A 19,716-nucleotide genomic window follows, 5' to 3' on the forward strand; every position below is an offset into this window, starting at 1 on the left:
TCATTTCTCTCCCACCCCATCCAGAGTACTAAATCATGAGCTGCATGGCTAGGGGATGGGGGGGTGGGGGGGGGGTGGGCATAAACAAGCTGAGAGAGTGGCAGATAAGACTCTAAAGGAAGGCGCTAAAGGGAAGCAGATACTACTAACTCCACCACAGATTTCATCAAGGAGCCCACCACCGGAAGCCCAGCATGGCCACTGGAAACATCTGGCACATGGATTCCCCAACTGGCCCATGGGCGCCCCCAGCTCTCAGCATGCCTCAGCCACACAATGCCCCCTACCCTGTGGCTGGCTCCCCATGCATGCTCCTGATGGCAGCAGTGAGAGCATACTTTGGCAGATGGCTAGTGACTACATGAAGAAAGCCAGCCCAAATTTGTTGGCTAGGGGGGAGATCACAAACTTGAGCTTTAGCATCACCTTTGGGAAAACAAAAGGGAGGTTGTCAACTTGGTGCACTGCAGGATTGAGAGAAGGCATACAAGCTTAAGAATTCCTCCACAAAAGGGATAAAGAAGTGTAGAGCAGGTTTATCCACAGAAGGTCTCTAAGAGCCGCAGAATCACCAACAGGGCTGAGGGAAGATATTTTTCTCCCAAAGATGGTAAAGACCAGGGGACATGACTACTACATCAAAGGCAAAGACAGCAATACAAAACTTTAAGGAATGTGACACCACCAAAGGATCACAATAATTTTCTAGCAACCAACCCCAAAGACATGGAAATTTGCAATTTACATGATAAAGAATTCAACAAAGCTGTTTTAAGAAAACTCAGTGAACTACAGGAAAACACAGAAAGATAATTCAATGAAATCATGAAAAAAATACATAAACAAAACGAGAGATTTAATAGAGACAGAAATCGTGAAAAAAGAGCCAATCAAAAATTTTGGAGCTGAGGAATACAAAGAAATGAAAAGTGCAACAGTGGTCATCAACAATAGAATGGATCAGGCAGAAGAAAGAATCTGTGAGATAAAAGACAGGAACTCTGAATTTATTCAGAGGATAACAAAGAAAAAAGAATGAAAAACATTAAACCTGTGTGATCTATGGAATATCATCAAAAGCACCAATCTGCAAATTATTGAAGTTTTAGGAAAAGAAGAGAGGGAGAAGGGGAAAGAAAGCTTATTTAAAGAAACAGTGATTGAGAAAAGCCCAGATCTGGGGAGAGATTTGGATATCCAAGTTCATGAAGCTCATGGGTCACCAAACAAAACCAACTTAATGAGATCCTTTTCAAGACACATTATAATAAAACTGCCAAAACTCAAAGACAAAGAGAAAATCTTAAAAGTAGTAAGAGAAAAAAAGCTTGTAACTTAGAAGGGGACCCTCCAACGTTGCCAAAACAGATTTCTTAGCCAAACCCTGACAAGCCAGGAATGTGTGGAACCATATATTCAAAGTGCTGAAAGAAAAAAAATGCCAACCAAGAATACTCTATCTGGCAAAATTACCCTTCAGCAATGAAGGAGAGAGAAAGATTTTTTTAGACAAACAAAAGCTGAAGTAATTCATCACCATGAGATCCATCTTACAAGAAATGCTGAAAGGAGTTCTTTAAGCTGAAATGAAAGGACACTAATTATTGACATGAACACATATGAAAACATACAATACCCTAAAAAAGTAAGTATATAGTCAAATTCAGAATACTCTAACACTGTAAATATGAGTGGTGTTGTCCATGTAGCTCTAGTATAAAAGTTAAAGAATGAGTGTAATAAAAATAACTATAGCTACAAAGTTTGTTAATGAATATACAGAATAAAAAGAGATACATTGTGACATCAAAACATAAAAGGGAGGAGTAAGAGGATAGAGTTTTTGCATACAATTATTATCAGCATAAAATAAAGTGTTATAGCTATAATGTCTTATGTAAGCCTCATGGTAACAGCAAAGCAAAAATCTAGGGTAGATTCACAAAAGATTAAAAAGGAAGGGAACAGAGCGTACCACATGGAAAAACACCAATTTACAAAGGTAAGTAGAAACAGAGGGAAAAAGAAAAAAAAAATGGAAGTATGAAACAACAAAAAGCAATCAATATATAGCATTAGTAACCCTTTACATATCAATAATTATTCTAACTGTAAACGGATTGAATTCACCAATCAAAAAACACAGAGTGGCTGCATGGATACAAAAACAAAACAGCTATATGCTGCCTAAAACAGACTGACTCCAGCTTTAAGGACAAACAGAGGCACAAAGTGAAAAGAGAAAATAAATATGCCATGCAAATGGAAACGAAAAGAAAGCAGAAGTAGCTATACTTATATCAGACAAAATAGATTTTAAGCCAAAACAATAACAGTAGACAAAAAAGGTTATTATACAATGATACACAGGTCACTTTATCAAAAAGATAAAGCAGTCATAAATATATATGCACCCAACAACAGAGCACCTAAATACATTAACCAAATGCTAACAGATCTGAAGGGAGAAACACACAACACAATAACAGTAGAGGACTTTTAATACCCTACTTTCAACAGTGGTTAGTTCATCCAGACAGAAAAGAAACAAGGAAATATTTTACTTGAACTGTAGTTTACACCAAATGGACCTAATAGACATATACAGAATATTCCACCCAATAGCAGAAGAATATATTCTTCTCAAATGCATGTGGAACATTTCCAGGAGAGATCCTATGGTAGGCCACAAAACAGCAAATTTAAGATGACTGAAATCATACCAAGTGTTTCTTTTTCTAGTCACTATTTTATGAAGCTAGAAATCAATGACAAAAGAAAGAAAAACTAGAAATTTCACAAATACGTGAGAATTAACACACTTCACACAATCAGTGGGTTGTGTTTCTTTAGAAGAAATCTAAAGGGAAATTAAAAATTATCTTGAAACAAATGAAAATGGAAACATAACATACCAAAACCTATAGGGTTTGGGATGCAGCAAAAGCAGTTCTAAGAGGGAAGTTTAAGCAATAAATGCCTACATTATAAAAGGAAGATATTAAACAACCTAACCTTACAATCAAGGAACTAGAAAGAGAAGAACAAACTAAGCCCAATGTTGGCAGAAGAAAGGAAATAACAAAGAAAAGAGCAGAAATAAATGAAATAGAGATCAGAAAAACAATAGCAATGATCAACAAAACTAAAAGCTGTTTTGTGAAAAGATAACCAAAACTGTTAGGAAGAGTAAGAAAAAAAAGAGAAGACTCAAATAAATAAAATCAGAAATAATAAAGGAGACATTAGGACCACAGAAACACAAAGGACCGTAAGAAACAAATATGGAGATGCCTGGTTAGCTCAGTCTGTAAAGCATGCAACTCTTGACCTCAGGGTCATGAGTTCAAGCTCCACATTGGGCATAGAGATTACTTAATTTAAAAAAGAAAGAAAGAAAACAAAGAAACAACTATAGACAACTATATTCACACTAATTGGACAACCTAGAAGAAATGGATTAACTCTTGGAAACATACCATCAACAAAGACTGAATCATGAAGAAACAGAAAATCTGAACAGACCAATAACAAGCAGAGATTGAACCTGCAATCAAAAACCTCCCAACAAAGAAAAATCCAGTACCAGATGGTTTCACTGGTAAATTCTACCAAACACTTAAAGAAGAATGAATGCCAATCCTCCTAAAATTCTTTCATAAAATTGAAGAGGGAACACTCTAAACTCATTTTACAAGGCAAGAATCATCCTGATACCAAAGCCAGATAAGCACACTAAGAAAATTACCAATATCCCACTTACCAAAAGAACAATATCCCTAAAAAAGAGATGCAAAATTTTCAACAAAATACTAGCAAACCAATTCGACAGCACATTAAAAGCCTCATACATCATGACCAAGTGAGATTTATCCCTGGGATGCAAGGATGGTTCAACATATGCAAATGAATAAATATGATACACCACATTAACAAAGTGAAGGATAAAAAGCATGTAATCATTTCAACAGATGCAGAAAAAGCATTAGACAAAATACAACACTCTTTCATAATAATAAAAAAAAACTCTTAAGAAATTGGGTACAGAAGGAACATACCTCAAAATAATAAAGGCCACATATCACAAACTCACACTTACCAGTGAACCAGCAGTGAAAAGTGGAAAGCTTTTTCTCTAAAAGAGAAAAAATAATGGGAAAAGATAAGGGTGCTCACTCTCACCTCTCCTATTAAATAAACACTGGAGGGGTGCCTGGGTAGCTCAATCACTTAAGCATCCAACTCTTGATTTCAACTCAGGTCTTGATCTCGTGGTTCGTGGGACTGAACCCCACATCAGGCTCCAGGCTGACAGTGTGGAACCTGACTGGGATTCTCTCTCTCCCTCTCTTTTTGCCTCTCCCCCACCTCTCAAAATAAATAAATAAAACTTAAAAAAAAGATAAACACAACACTGGAAATCCTAGGCAGAGCAATTAGAAAAGGAAAAAATATATATAAGTCATCCAAATTAAAAAGGAAGGAAAATTACCTCTGTATACAGATGATATAATATTGTAAATAGAAAATCCTAAAACACCACCCAAAAAACTGTTAGAAAAATTGCCAGTAAAGTTGCAGAGTACAAAATAAACAAACAGAAATTAGTTATGTTTCTACATATGAAGGACAAATCATCTGAAAATTAAATAAAGAAAACAATCCCATTCACAATAGCATTGAAACCAATAAAATTCTTAGGAATAAAATTAACTAAGGAGGTGAAAGATCTCAAAACTATGACATTAATGAAAGAAATCAATGATGACAAAATGGAAAGATATCCCATGTTCATGGATGGGAAGAATAAATATTGTTAAATGCCCACATTACCCAAAGCCACCTATAGATGCAATGCAATCTCTATCAAAATTTTAATGGTATTTTTCCCTCAGATAGAAAAAGCAATCCTAAAATTTGTATGGAACCACAAAAGACACCCAAGAGCCAAAGTAATCCTAACGGGGAAAAAGAAAACCAAAACTGAAGGCATCACACTTCTTGATTTCAAACTATACTGCAAAGCTATAGCAATCAAAACAATATGATACTTGACATAAAAATTGACACATGGGCCAATGGATTTGAATCAAGAGCCTAGAAATAAATCCACACATGTACACTCAACTAAAATTTGACAAGAGAGCCAAGAATATTCAATGAGGAGAGGATAGTCTTCTTCAATAAACACTGCTACGAAAACTGGATAATTAGATGCAAAAGAATGAAATTTAACCTCTATCTTACACTATTCACAAAAATTAACTCAAAATTAACTGAAGACTTAACCATAATACCTGAAGCCATAAAACTCCTAGAAATAAACATAGGGGAGTGCCTGGATGGCTCAGTCAGTTAAGTGTCTGACGCTTGATTTCAGCTCAGGTCATGATCTCATGGTTGTGGGATTGAGCCCCATATCAGGCTCCACACTGGACATGATATATGTTCCATCGTGTATATATACCGTACCTTCCTTATCCACTTATCCACAGTTGTACACTTAGGTTGCTTCTATATCTTGGTTATTGTGAATAATGCTGCAATGAACCTGGAGATGAAGATATCTCTTTGAAACCCTTATTTCATTTCCTCTAGATATATATCCAGAAGTGGGATTTCTGGATCATATGGCAGTTCCATTTTTAATTTTTTGAGAAACCTCCATACTTTTTTCCATAGTGGCTGTACCAATTTACATCCCCACCAATAGTGCATGAGGGTTCCCTTTTCTCCACATTCTCACCAACACTTATCTCTTGTCTTTTTTTTTTAAGTTTATTTACTTATTTAAGTAATTCCTACACTCAACCTGGGGCTCAAACTCATGACCCTGAGATCAAGAGTCCCATGCTCCCCTGACTGAGCCAGCCAGGTGTCCCTATCTCTTGTCTTTTTGGTGATAACCATTCTAATGGGTATGAGGTGATATCTCATTGTGGTTTTGATTTGAATTTCCCTGATGATTATTGACTTTGAGCATCTTTTCATGTACCTGTTAGTTATTTGGATGACTCTGAAAAAATGTCAATTCAGTTCCTCTGCCCATGTTTTAATTGGATTGTTTGTTTGCTATTGAGTTGCACAAATTCTCTATATATATTTTATATTAACCCCCAATGAAGTAGATGGTTTGCAAATATTTTCTCCCATTCCATAGGTTGCCTTCTCATTTTATTAACTTTTTTTTTTGCTGTGTTGAAACTGTTTAGTTTGATGTAGTCTGCTTATTAATTTTTGCTCTTGTTGCTTGTGCTTTTGGAGACATAACCAAAAAACCATTGTCAAGACCAATGTCAAGGAACTTTTCCCCTATGTTTTATTTTTTTAATTAAAAAATTTTTTTTCGAGTTTGGGGGATGGGGAGAGGGACAGGGAGAGAGAATTATTTAGCCATGAGAAGGAACGAAATCCTGCCTGTAAGACAACATGGATGGATCTGAGGTCATTATGCTAAGTGAGATAAGCCTGACAGAGAAAGATAAATACTGTACAATCAGACTTATGTGTGGAATCTAAAAAAGTTGACCTTATAGAAACAGAGAGTAGAATATTGATTACCAAGGGCTGTGGGGTAGGGGAAATCAGGAAATGTTTGTCAAAGGATACAAACTTCCAGTTATAAGATGAATAAGTTTGGGGGATCTAATGTACAGCGTGGTGATTATAGTTAATACTGTAATATATACTTGAATGTGGCTAAGACAGTTCATCTTAAATGTCATCACCAAAAACAAAAACAAAAAAAGGTAATTATGTGAGATGATGGAGCATTAGCTAATGCTACAGTGGTGATCAGTTCACAAAAGATAAGTGTATTAAATCAACATGTTATACAGCTTAAACTTACACAATATTCCATGTCGGTTACATATCAATTAAGCTGGAAAAAAACATTTAACCATATATTTGGAAAAGATGTAAACATACCTCATGAATATTTTTAACATTTATAGCAATATCATTGTGACAGCGAACAAAAAATATACACAATCCTTTTAGTTTCTCGGGGGCTGCGTTGTCTATATACAATCTCATCATTTTTGCCCTTTTGGTTGCTCCAGCAATAGTTCGACCACATTCTGAAAACAAAAATCAAGAACTTAGTGTATGATCACATAACTGATCAAATGTGATAAATTACCATGGATCATACACTGTGGTTTCTTGCTTTACTTTACCATAAGCAATTTTTGATATGATTGTGGAATAATGGTTTTTTTTGTCTACAAAAAGATATCAATAATTGAAATTCTTAAAGTGCAGCCTCCTCAGTTTTCTTTCCCTGAGCTCTGCACTTTTCTCCCTTCAAAGTCTTCACACAAACTATTCTATCCCATCTCCAACCCTCTGCATCTCTATTCCTACTCACCTTTCAAATCTCAGCTGAAACACTAGCTCTTGGAAGCCTTCACTGACTCTGCAGAGAAGATTTAGTCCCCTACTAACTACACTCATAGCACCCAAATTATGTTAAATTCTTCCTCAACCTGGTTTGGATGAGAATCATTTAATTTTATTTTTTTATTTTTTTTTTAACGTTTATTTATTTTTGGGGCAGAGAGAGACAGAGCATGAATGGGGGAGGGGCAGAGAGAGAGGGAGACACAGAATCTGAAGCAGGCTCCAGGCTCTGAGCCGTCAGCCCAGAGCCCGACGTGGGGCTCGAACTCATGGACTGCGAGATCGTGACCTGAGCTGAAGTCGGACGCTTAACCGACTGAGCCACCCAGGCGCCCAAGAATCATTTAATTTTAAAAACTATTAAAAATATAATAATTTTGTTAGATGGTTGGTTGTAATTTTTATTTTACTTATTTTTTATTTAGATTCAAGTTAGTTAACATATAGTATAGTATTGGTTTCAGGAGTAGAATTTAGTGATTCATCACTTACATACAACACCCAATGCTCATCTCTAACATGAGCACCCTTCTCTAGTGCCCATCCCCCCATTTAGCCCATCCCCCCACCTACCTCCCCTCCATCAACACTGTTTGTTTTCTATAGTTTAGAGTTTCTTATAGTTAGCCTCCCTCTCTGTTTTTATCTTACTTTATTTTTCCCTCCATTCTCCTATGTTCATCTGTTTTGTTTCTTAAATCCTACATATGAGTGAAATTGTATATTTGTCTTTCTCTAATTGACTTATTTCACTTAGCATAATACATTCTAGTTCCATCCACATTGTTACAAATGGCAAGAGTTCATTCTTACTGATTGCCAAGTTATATTCCATTACGTATGTATATATATACACACACACACACACACAAACATTTCCTTTATCCATTCATCAATCAATGGACATTTGGGCTCTGTCCATAATATGGCTATTGTTGACAGTGCTTGGTTGTAATATGGAAAAGCAAAATCAACAGTCTTCCTATTTACAACAACAACCAAATTTAGAATGTGATATAAAAGAAATTTTAAATTTTTCTCAAAACCATGAAAATCGTTTTTCTTCCCAGCCTTCCCTCCTTTGGGTGTGGGGGATTCTTTCTGTCCTGTGATTCTGGAAGACACCAGTGTCAGAGCCCTGTGGGGGAAATGCAAACCAGATAAATTAAACTCTCTGCAAGAATATAAATTCTGATTGGAGACACCAAAGGTAAAAGGGGATTTGAGAAACGTCAATACAGTGATGAATCCTAAAGAAATTGCCCTGAAATCTGTGTCAATGCTCTGTTCTTGTCCTTCCCAAGGCCTAGTGGTTCAACTAGTTCTAAATTTTGTGAAAAACCAAACTTTTTTTTTTTTTTTTTGCTTATATATGCTTGAGTCTACTTCTACGGCCTGCAACCAAAGAACCCTGATACACAGTATGTAGCAATGTAGAGCTCAATTGCTCATTCATGGAGGTTGGTACTCTACCCCTAATAACCTCCCTCCCCTCCTTCCTTGATAAGAAAACCCACTGTCTCCTTTAGCAATGTATACATTCCCAAAGAGACAACTGCTTTCTCAACCTCCCTAATCCTATGGTTGTAGTGTAACACAGTTCTGGCTGATAAGACATAAGATAAATTTAGGCTTTCCTGATAAAGGGGAGCCTGCTTCAGATCTGTGTCTCCCTCTTCCTCTGCCCCTCCCCTGCTCACACTCTGAGGCCAGCAGAGTGAATGCTATCATGGGCTGTAATCATAATTGCAAATTAAAAATTCATTTATACATTTTACAAATTACACATACATATATATTCATATCTATCTATATCTAGATAGATAGATAGATAGATAGATAGATAGATATAATGGAATAAAAGGTTTACTTCTAAAGGAATAAGTAGTGTGAACTTCAGAGAGGGAATCTGGTTTCGGAGATACTGGTTTTCAATCTGGAATACTAGGGCAGGCATGAGGTATGAGCCTCACCTAAAGGCAGCAGAGGAGAAAAGTAAGAAAGAACCAATAGAAGGGACAATCCACAGGATTTCAAAGATAAGTAGTCTAAGACCAAAAGGATGGCCCTAGTTATTAACACAACAGTTTCACATCCTGATGAAGGGTTAATTATTTCAGGAATACTGTGAATAGTAAGGGAAGCCAGATATTGTGACAGCTGCAGCAGACACAAGATGCTGACCCAGGACCACAGGGACAGCTGCTGAGTTCTCATGTGGTTTCACAACTATTACTAGTTATCTGAAAACCTGTGTGCAAAATGGCTCCACCTGTTTGAGGGAGAATGCAATTAAATTCTAATGAAAATGTGTACCCCAGGAGATACCAGTGACTTCTAGAAGTATATTTTCTCCTTAAATCATTATACTAATGCCTGAAATACATATTTGGACTGAAAATGTATTGTTTTTAAGACACTTTGGGGCGCCTGGGTGGCTCAGTCGGTTAAGCGTCCGACTTCGGCTCAGGTCATGATCTCGCAGTTCATGAGTTCAAGCCCCACGTCGGGCTCTGTGCGGACAGCTCAGAACCTGGAGCCTGTTTCGGATTCTGTGTCTCCCTCTCTCTCTCTGACCCTCCCCCGTTCATGCTCTGTCTCTCTCTGTCTCAAAAATAAACGTTAAAAAAAAATTGTTTTTTAAGACACTCTGTTTTCCACACATGAACTTCCGGTAAATTTTCTATATGAATAAAGGATTGTCTATGCATAAGAGAAAAGATATGCTACACTTTAACATTAATTAACACCCAGCACATTGCCCTCGTAAAACATCCTTACCAATACCAGGGACATCTCCTTCTTGGTACAAAAATTTCAATGTCTTACAACCGTCTTTCATAAAAAATTGAGCAAATGCGTCCAGCTGTTAAATAGAAGAGAAAATGATGATCAATACATGACTGGAGAACTACAAAAAAATGAACCAAGCCCTGGGCTAGGCATTTTACATACCTTCATCCTCATCATTTTGCAGACTGAAAAAAACAAAAAGAAGCTCAAAAATTTTACTCAAGATACATAGTGAGCGACAGGTACATCAGAAGCAGGATTAGAATTCAAACTAATTTAACTCCAAAATTACCATGAGATATATGGTAGATTCTATGTCTGAACCCCATTAATGATCTACAAATATAAGTAGGCAACCACTTACCTGACCCTGCCTCACAGAATCTTACAGGAGTAAATGAATGAGCCCAACTTCAGTTAAATATAAAGAACTATGATTAAAACAAACTACTCTTAAAAGCTGACTTGGGAAACAGAAAACTTGCCTTATTAACTAACTTGGTGATCAAAATTGGGTTTTTTGACCAATTATTTGAGTAATTATGTTTTCAGCACTTGTAATTTGACCCATACTGTAGCCAAACTAGTGTAAAAACAAATTATTATAATAAGAGTGTCCCATATTTATGAGCATGAAGCTCGTATTTAATTACTTTTAAGTCAGCGTAACATCTATGTAAGTGGAAAACTAAATAGGTCATGTAAACAAAAACCCTCACACATCAATTGGGAAATACAAAGTTACTCAACCCACTTCACCTAGTCCATTGATTACATACATAAGTGTCTCTCTTGGGCAGTGGGTTTCTTTTCACTTATTGACCATGTGTGGGAGGTATCCCAGATCTCGCAAAGCCTCTACCCCTAGGACAATGGTTCTCAAACATTAGTGTGCACCAGAGAAGCACCTAGGGAGCTTTTAAAAGACACAGAATGCTGCAGGGCCCCTGGGTGGCTCAGTGGGTTAAGAGTCCAACTTCAGGGGCGCCTGGGTGGCGCAGTCGGTTGAGCGTCCGACTTCAGCCAGGTCACGATCTCGCGGTCCGTGAGTTCGAGCCCCGCGTCAGGCTCTGGGCTGATGGCTCGGAGCCTGGAGCCTGTTTCCGATTCTGTGTCTCCCTCTCTCTCTGCCCCTCCCCCGTTCATGCTCTGTCTCTCTCTGTCCCAAAAATAAAATAAAAAATGTTTAAAAAAAAAAAAAAAAAAAGAGTCCAACTTCAGCTCAGGTCATGGTTCGTGAGTTCGGGCCCCATGTTAGTCTCTGTGCTGACAGCTCAGAGCCTGGAGCCTGCTTCAGATTCTGTGTCTCCCTCTTTCTCTGCCCCTCCCCTGCTTGCTCTCTGTCTCTCTCCCTCAAAAAAAAAAAAAAAATACAGACTGCTAACCCTGAGGACTTGCATTTCTAAAAAGGTCCAGGTGATGTTGATGCTGCTGGTTCTGGGACCACGTTTGGGAACCACCGCCCTAGGAAATGAAACAGAGCCACAGAGATGTACAAAATTCTAGCCCTTCATTTTCTATTCTTCCATCTCACACATCAGCTTGACTCTTGCATAATTACAATCTGAAAGATACGAAAACTGTCAGCACAGCTATCCTTGCCAAGTTCCATAAATTCTTTCTTGCTCTATCTGATTTTATGACCCATCAGATTTGAAAGCATCCAAATTCTCAAAAGTAGAGCTCATACTTGTGATAAAAAGGCATCAAAATATCAAATGCAACAAATTCTTGGTTTTTAGACATACTGTATTCTGAGACCAGCAGAGTGCATGCTGTCATGGGCTGAAATCACAATTGCAAATTAAAAATTCACTTATACATTTTATAAATATTTCATCTGAGCTTCACCACAGCCTTGCACTAAATAAGGGTGGCGTTATTATGCCGCTCTTGCAGAAGACAAAAACCAAAGCTAAAAAGAATTTGAGTGAAAAACCCAAAGACACACAACTGCAAGTTCAGAACCTGGAATTGGGTGCCAGCCTTGGGCAACCAGAGCTGCGCTCCATCCACAGAACCACAATGCTGTTGCCTTGACTCTGTCATGTAAGCCAGCAAAGCAAGATAGTCTGTGATTATCCTGAGCAGTGCTGAATGAAGGGAGCAGCAAGAGCATGAATGCCAATGTGGTAGAAACCTCACTGGTAGAAACCTCATTGATCAGGGTCCTGGTAAGAAAAGAAGTCTCAACAAAGGGGTTTTGAAGAAACTTTATGATAAAGAGGCTACTGCCAGAGGCCAGAGCAGGGTTAAGGGAAGCTGTGGCACGAGCAGCAACAACAGGACTATCAACAAAGGAAAAAGAAGTACCAAGGCCTGAAAGTGTGATGACTGGGTGAATGGTGTATCTGGATGCAAGTGGACACAGAGCTGTGGGAGAAGATCTGTTTGGGAAGGACTCTAGTAAGAGGATATGACCGTAGCCAGAAAAATAGCCAAACAGGCAGAAATAAGACTTCTCACCCCACCTGCCCTCTAATCTCCTGCTGGTGCTTCCTAGTGACTGAGTCACATGGAAGCCGGAGAGCAAAGGAGCCCAGGTGATGGGTTCTCGAGAGGTCAGCTTTCTGGGCCACAGAGTAGGGTGGTGAAGGGTGGGCAATAGATCTGAAGGCAAACAAAATAACCATCACACTCTCACCGTCACCTTTTGTGGGGACTTTAATGAGCTGCTTTCAGGCTTCATTGTTACACCAGGTTTCACATAAAAGGAAAACCTTTTCATATACCCAGTTTCCTAAACCACTACACCAAACCATTCCACCCTTCGTTCCTGGTTCCATCTTCTTATTCACCTGTCCACCAATCTTGATGCCAATTTACTATAGGTGCTTTCTTGATCCATTCGACCAAATAAGCATTCTTATCTCTCCCAGATTTAGAGATTGGTTTCCCCCCTGGCTGTACTATCTCCACTCCACCGTGGCTTTGCAACTAATAAAAAACTCTTACTGAAACACTTTTCCTGGTTTGATTCTTCCCTTAAGATCTAGGTTTCCCTAGATTTCCTAGATGGGCAGCCTAACCAGTGTCTAACCTGGTCCATGGTGGCCTCAAAGGAAGAACCTAACCACACAGACCCAAAATACAAGACACTGTCCAGGGATGACAAATGAAAAGGTTTGCAGGCTTATGATACTCTCACTTCCTGGCCAAGAGGCTACCCAGTGAGAAAGACTTCCTCCACACATAGACTATCAGCCCAGAAAGCCAGCTGGCAAATATTTAAAAGTGAGATGACCAGCTCCACAGGCACCCATCTCGATGTAGTCCTAGCAGCTGTCCTTCTCCGACATTACTAGCCAGCGCCAATGTATATGCCTAAATCTTTAACAGAGCTTCTGGGATTCCAATTGTGGGATTAACCAAATTTATGGCCTAGAAATTTTCAGGTGAAACAAGTTTGATTACCTATCTTGCTGTACAAGTGGTATCATCCACAGCAAGTACAGGCTACAGAATCTGTGGGGCCAGTGCAAAATGAAAACGCAGGAACATTTGTTAAGAAATTAAGGTTTGGTGCACCTGGGTGGCTCAGTCAGTTGAATGTCCAACTCAGGTCATGATTCCAGGTCATGGAATCAAGCCCTGCATCAGGCTCTGTGATGAGCATGGAGCCTGCCTGGGATTCTCTCTTTCTCTCCCTCTGCCCTCCTCCCCCATTCTCTGTCTCTCTCTCTCTAATAATAAAATGAATATTAAAAAAATTATTAAGAAATATTAAGACTCTTAACTATAGAGAACATTGGATGGTTACCAGAGGGGAGGTAACTGGGGAGATAGGTTAAATAGGTGGTGAGGATTAAGGAGTGCATTTATTGTGATGACCATCAGGTACTGTATGGGAGTGTTGGATCACTAAATTCTATACCTGAAACTAATATTACACTGTAAACTAACTAACCAGAATTTAAATAAAAACTTAATTAAAAAAAAGTATTTAGAGCACCAAATTCCTGCTTTATCACACAGCTCACTGGATGGTTGCCAAATTTATTCTCAACCCACCAGGAGTCTGAGGTTTCATATTCTAGAGAGGTCTCTGAACAGCAGGATGCCAAGCACAAACCATAACCCTGACCCTAGCCTTAACCCTGACCCTAAACCTACCCCTACCCCTACCTCTACTGGTAACCCCTAAACTCTACCTCTAAGCCTACCTCTAACCCTAAACCTAACCTCTATGGAGGTCTCTTAACTTCAGGATATGAGGCACATACCCTCACCCTCACCCTAACCCTAGCTCTAACCTAATCCTAACCCTAAGCCTAACCCTAACCCCTAACTGTGAACCACTAACCCCTCACCCGAACTATAACCATAACCTTAACCCTAAACTTATCCCTCTAGAGAAGTCTCTGAACAGCAGGATAACAGGCACATACCCTTACACTGGCCCTAGCCATAACCCTAATTCTTATCCTAGCCCCAAACTAACCCTAATTCAACATCTGAGGGTAAAAAAAAAAAAAAAAATTGGCATACATCTATAATGAAATATTACATAGCAATGAAAAAGAATGAAATCTTCCCATTTGCAACAACATAGATGTAGATAGAAAGCATTACTTTAAGTGAAAACCTAATCATAACCCAAACATATACCCTAGCCCCTAACCCCTACCCCTAACCCTAACCCTAAACTTATCTCTCTGGAGAGATCTCTGAACTGCAAGATAATAGGCACGTAAAATCACACTGGCCCTAACCCTTATTCTGGCCCTAAACCAAACCCTAATCCTAGATATGATAACTAATCCTAGGTATATATATATACCTCATCATTTTCCATATATATACGTATATATATATATGAAAATTTAAGATACATATATGAAAATTACCCATAAAAAATAAAAAAGAATGAAATCTTGCCATTTGCAATGACATGGATGGAACTAGAGTATTATTGTAAGTGAAATAAGTCAGAGAAAGACAAATATTGTATGATTTCACTCACATGTGAAATTTGAGAAATAAAACAAATGAGCAAATAGAAAAAAAACAAGGCAAACCAAGAAACAGACTTAACTATAGAGAACACACTAATGATTACCAGAGGGGAGATGGTTGGGGGTTATGAGTTAACTAGGTGACAGGGATTAAGGAATGCACTTGCGATGAGCACTGAGTTTTGTATGGAAGTTGAATCACTATATTATACACCAGAATCTAATAATACGCTATATATTAACTGGGATTAAAATAAAGTAAAAAGAAAAAAGAATTTCAAGGTGGATATGGTCAATTAGTCTTCAACAAAAGAGGCAAGGATATGCAATGGGAAAAAGACAGTCTCTTCAACAAATGGTGCTGGGAAATCTGGACAGAATGAAACTGGACAGAATGAAACTTACAGAATATACAAAAATAACTCAAAGTGAATTTAAGGCCTAAATGTGAGACCTGAAGCCATAAAAATCCCAGATGAGGGGCGACTGGGTGGCTCAGTCGGTTGAGCATCCAACTTTGGCTCAGTTGTGATCTCATGGTTTGTGAGTTTGAGCCCTGCATCGGGCTCTCTGCTGTCAGCACAGAGCCCACTTCAGAGTCTCTGTCCCCCACTTCCTCTCTGCCCCTCCCCCACTTTCACAAACTCTCACAAAAAAAATTTTTTTTAATATTTTAACAGATATTTAATATTTAAATAATTATATTATTATATTAATAATTAAATTATTGTTAATATTTTATATTAATATAAATTATATTAATTATAAATATATAATTAATTATAAATTATTAATATTTTATATTAATATAAATTATAATTAATAATTTAATTAATATTAAATTAATATTAAATATTAATTTAAATAAATAATAAATTAATTTAAAAATATTTAATATTTTTTAAATATTTTAAATATTTTAAATATTTAAACAGAATCATAAATGAGAGCACAGGCAGTAATTTCTCTGACATCAATCATAGCAACATTTTTTTGTAGATATGTCTCCTGAGGCAAGGGAAACAAAAGCAAAAATACACTATTTAGACTACATCAAAACAAAAATCTGCAAAGCAAAGGAAACAATCAACAAAACTAAAAGAGAACCTACTGAATGGGTTAAGATATGTGCAAATGATATATCTGATAAAGGATTAATATCCAAAACATATAAATAACTTATACAACTAAACATAAAGAAACCAAAATAATCCAATTCAAAATGGACAGAAGACATGAACAGACATTTCCCCAAAGAAGACATACAGATGGCCAACAGACACATGAAAAAATGCTCAATATCATTCATCAACAGGAAAATGAAAATCAAAACTATAATGAGATATCACCTCACACCTGTCAGAATGGCTAAAATAAAAAACATAAGAAACAAGTGTTGGCATGGGTGTGGAGAGAAAGGAACCCTGGTGAGAATGCGAACTGGTACAGACACTGTGGAAAACAGTATGGAGTTTCCTCAAAAAGTTAAAATAGTCAAAATAGAACTACCCTATGATTCAGTAATCACACTACTGGGTATTTACTGAAGAGACACAAAAACATTAATTCAAAGGAATACATGACCCTCTATGTTTATTGCACCATTATTTGCAATAGCCAAATTATGGAAGCAGCCCAAATGTCCATCAATAGATGAATGGATAAAGAAGATGTGGTATATATACACAATGGAATATTACTCAGCCATAAAAAAGAATGAAATCTCACCATTTGCAACAACATGCATGGAGCTGAAGAGTATAATGCTAGGCAAAATCAGCTAGTCAGAGAAAGATAAATATGTTTTCATTCATATGTGAAAGTTAAGAAACAAAACAAATACACAAAGGACAAAAGAAGACAGAGAGAGACACACAAACCAAGAAACAGACTCATAACTATAGAGAATAAATTGATGGTTACCAGAGGGGAGGTGCATGGGGCAGGGGCAATGGGTGAAATAGGTGATGGGGATTAAAGAGTACACTGATCATGATGAGCAATGGGTGATGTATAGAATCGTAGAATCATGACGTTGTACACCTGAAGGCAACATAACACTATATGTTAACTATACTGGAATTTAAAAACTTAAAAAAAGTTTTTTAAAGAATTTCAAGGTGGTGACAGGAGATCATTAAGCCAAGTACGGGGCCCTTCAGCCCAGGGGCCTGTTTGCACAGTCCACATGCCCATGAAGCCATCCTTGACCACACCTGTACATTCCTGCAGAGAATTTCGGCAACCTGAGAAACTGCACTCTATTTCAGTTGCTTTCTGTGGCACCTCTTCTTTTATGTGCACATCCCCATGCATTTTTCTATCTTTAGCCATTAAAATAGCTCAGATTATTGATCTCTGTGCATCAATCACATTCCCAGATCACCATAACACACTAAGGAAACAGGAAATTGAGCAATCCCACTCATGCTATCAGAGGACTGCTAGTTCTCAACTTTTATAGGGTCCTGAAAGAAGTGAAAGGCAGACAACTTTCCAGAACTTGGCAACACCTTGCATCAAGCAAGGGAGAGACTCCTCTAGGCACCATTCCCCAGAATCTTGGCTCCTAGAGCAAGCTAAAGAGTTTTGCCCAAGTTCACTGGTCCCTATAAAAGCAGGGGGTAGGGACCCCAACGATGACAACCTCACCACAACACTGCCCCCCTACCCTACTCTCTCATCAGTGCATTCAGTGGGACAACCAGCTCACCACCAGTATGTACCTGCTCTCTGGTCTTGCTGGGGCTCCAGGCCAGTCCACTCCTAGAGGTGGTAAAGAGCTCAGGCAACTTGTAGTAATTTTTTTTGAAAATTAATATAGAGCCACAGCTATCTGAAAGGAAGCAGTGATACTGCTTCCGATAGCTTCTATGAAAGTCACAGCTTATCATATATTACTCTAATTAGGGTGACCACAGAAATTCATCAGCCAAAACTGGGACTTTTTAGGAGTGAAAGGAGGGACTGTTAATAATTTTGCCAGGAAAGTAGGCATAATCTAGGGCTGTCCCTGACATGGTAATCACCTCTTTGTTTTCTACAAAGCTCATGCAAAAGTCACTGTTCCCTAGTTCATATGTGCCCAGTTTGTTTTTCTATCCAAATTATTTGCATATGTAGTTTACACAACCTGTGCTTTCATTAGAGAGAGAGAGAGAGAGGGAGAGAGAATCCCAAGCAGGCTCCACACACTGTGAGCGCAGAGCATTATGCAGGGCTTGAACTCACAAACTGTGAGATCATGACCTGAGCTGAAATCAAGAGTTGGATGCCTAACCTACTGAGGCACCCAGGGGCCCCTGACCTGTGCCTTTAAACTAGTTAACTCTATCTGTGCTTGACTATCCCTCTAACTTTTAAGGGCATTTTGAGTTCAAATTTTAGCCAAATTCGAATTGCTAACTCTTCTCTTCATTTCCTACTCAATAGTAGACCTAACTAAAAATATGATTCAACTGGCTTTAAGTCATATAAAACTCCCCTAATTGGTAAAATTTCAACCTTCCCTTTCTAAATGTTCTGTTGTTCATGACAATGACCCCAGCCTCTTAAAACAATCAGTTGTCAAAGAGCAATTAAAAACTAGTAAGATTTAAACTCACAGATGGACAGTCCAAAATTAATTCTTCAATGGTTACCAAGTCCAGGCCAAGCTTCTCCGCTAGAATTTCAAATATATATTTGTATGAAGGGTCAATTTTCGTTTTCCGATTTTCCCTTGCTTCTCTAAATCTTGCCTAAAGAATGAAAACCACAGGGAAAAATTGTTAATTATGGGAAAAGACCACCAAAAAAATTACTGTGACATAAAAGTGACACTTGAAAAATCTTATTATAAGCAAAACCTGTCTCTCTTTTAATGTTTCCTGGAGATTTGGAATGCCGCTCATGCTTCGATGATATCGGGATGATTTTCGGGAAGACTGGGAAAGCACTTCAGAAAGCAGGGATTGGCCCAGTCGTACTGCAGACTTAGGTCGAACTCTATATCCACCTTGCTCATCATGCTCAGAAGCAGGGACATTAAGAAAATCACTTCCAGAAAGAGCAGGATCTCTTTCAGAAAGAGAGCCAGTTTCTACCGTGGAGGCTGCCCCTGTCACAGAGAGCGGAGCCTCTTCGTCCAAAGGAGGAGGGGCCTCTTCTCCTGGAGGGGGCGGAGCCTCATCTCCCGGAGGGGCGGTACCTTCTGAACCAGGGGGTGCTGCCTCTCCAGAAGAGGGAGGAGCTTCTTGCCAAGAGGGTGGACCACCTTCTTCAGAGCTCATGTTGGCCGTGTTTTCCTCCCACCGGGCACCTGAATCTTCAAAACCTAGAATTATACAATGTTTTCTTGTAAAACTGTACAATAAATGGAATGTTCTGTGTTAATTTATTCCTCCCCTTGAGCCTGGACAGGTAGCAAAATCATCTACTTCTCCCTTCCTACATTAACTGAAGAAGCTAAGCTCACAGGACTAGAGAATGATTTTTTAACGAGGGACAGCACACATATACCTAGGGTCCTTTTGAAACTATAAGAGATCCTCCTGACTATGATATGCCTCTAGGGGACTGCCAC

The 19,716-nt window shown here is 38.3% G+C and overlaps 1 protein-coding gene across 1 annotated transcript in view; it reads right to left on the reverse strand.

The window, feature by feature from the left end:
• DNAH8 (dynein axonemal heavy chain 8) overlaps positions 1–19,497 on the reverse strand; it is a 324,054-nt gene extending 304,557 nt beyond the window's left edge. Inside the window, exons 1-4 of the mRNA XM_049652745.1 lie at positions 19,001–19,497; positions 18,758–18,892; positions 10,186–10,270; positions 6,931–7,082 (exon numbers count right to left, since the gene is read on the reverse strand). Coding sequence (XP_049508702.1) covers positions 6,931–7,082; positions 10,186–10,270; positions 18,758–18,892; positions 19,001–19,423 — 795 coding nt within the window. The 5' untranslated portion in view covers positions 19,424–19,497. The remainder of the gene's footprint in view (positions 1–6,930; positions 7,083–10,185; positions 10,271–18,757; positions 18,893–19,000) is intronic.
• Positions 19,498–19,716: the final 219 nt, after the last annotated feature.

Source organism: Panthera uncia (assembly GCF_023721935.1).
Source record: "Panthera uncia isolate 11264 chromosome B2 unlocalized genomic scaffold, Puncia_PCG_1.0 HiC_scaffold_24, whole genome shotgun sequence".
In the NCBI taxonomy this organism is placed as follows: domain Eukaryota; kingdom Metazoa; phylum Chordata; class Mammalia; order Carnivora; family Felidae; genus Panthera; species Panthera uncia.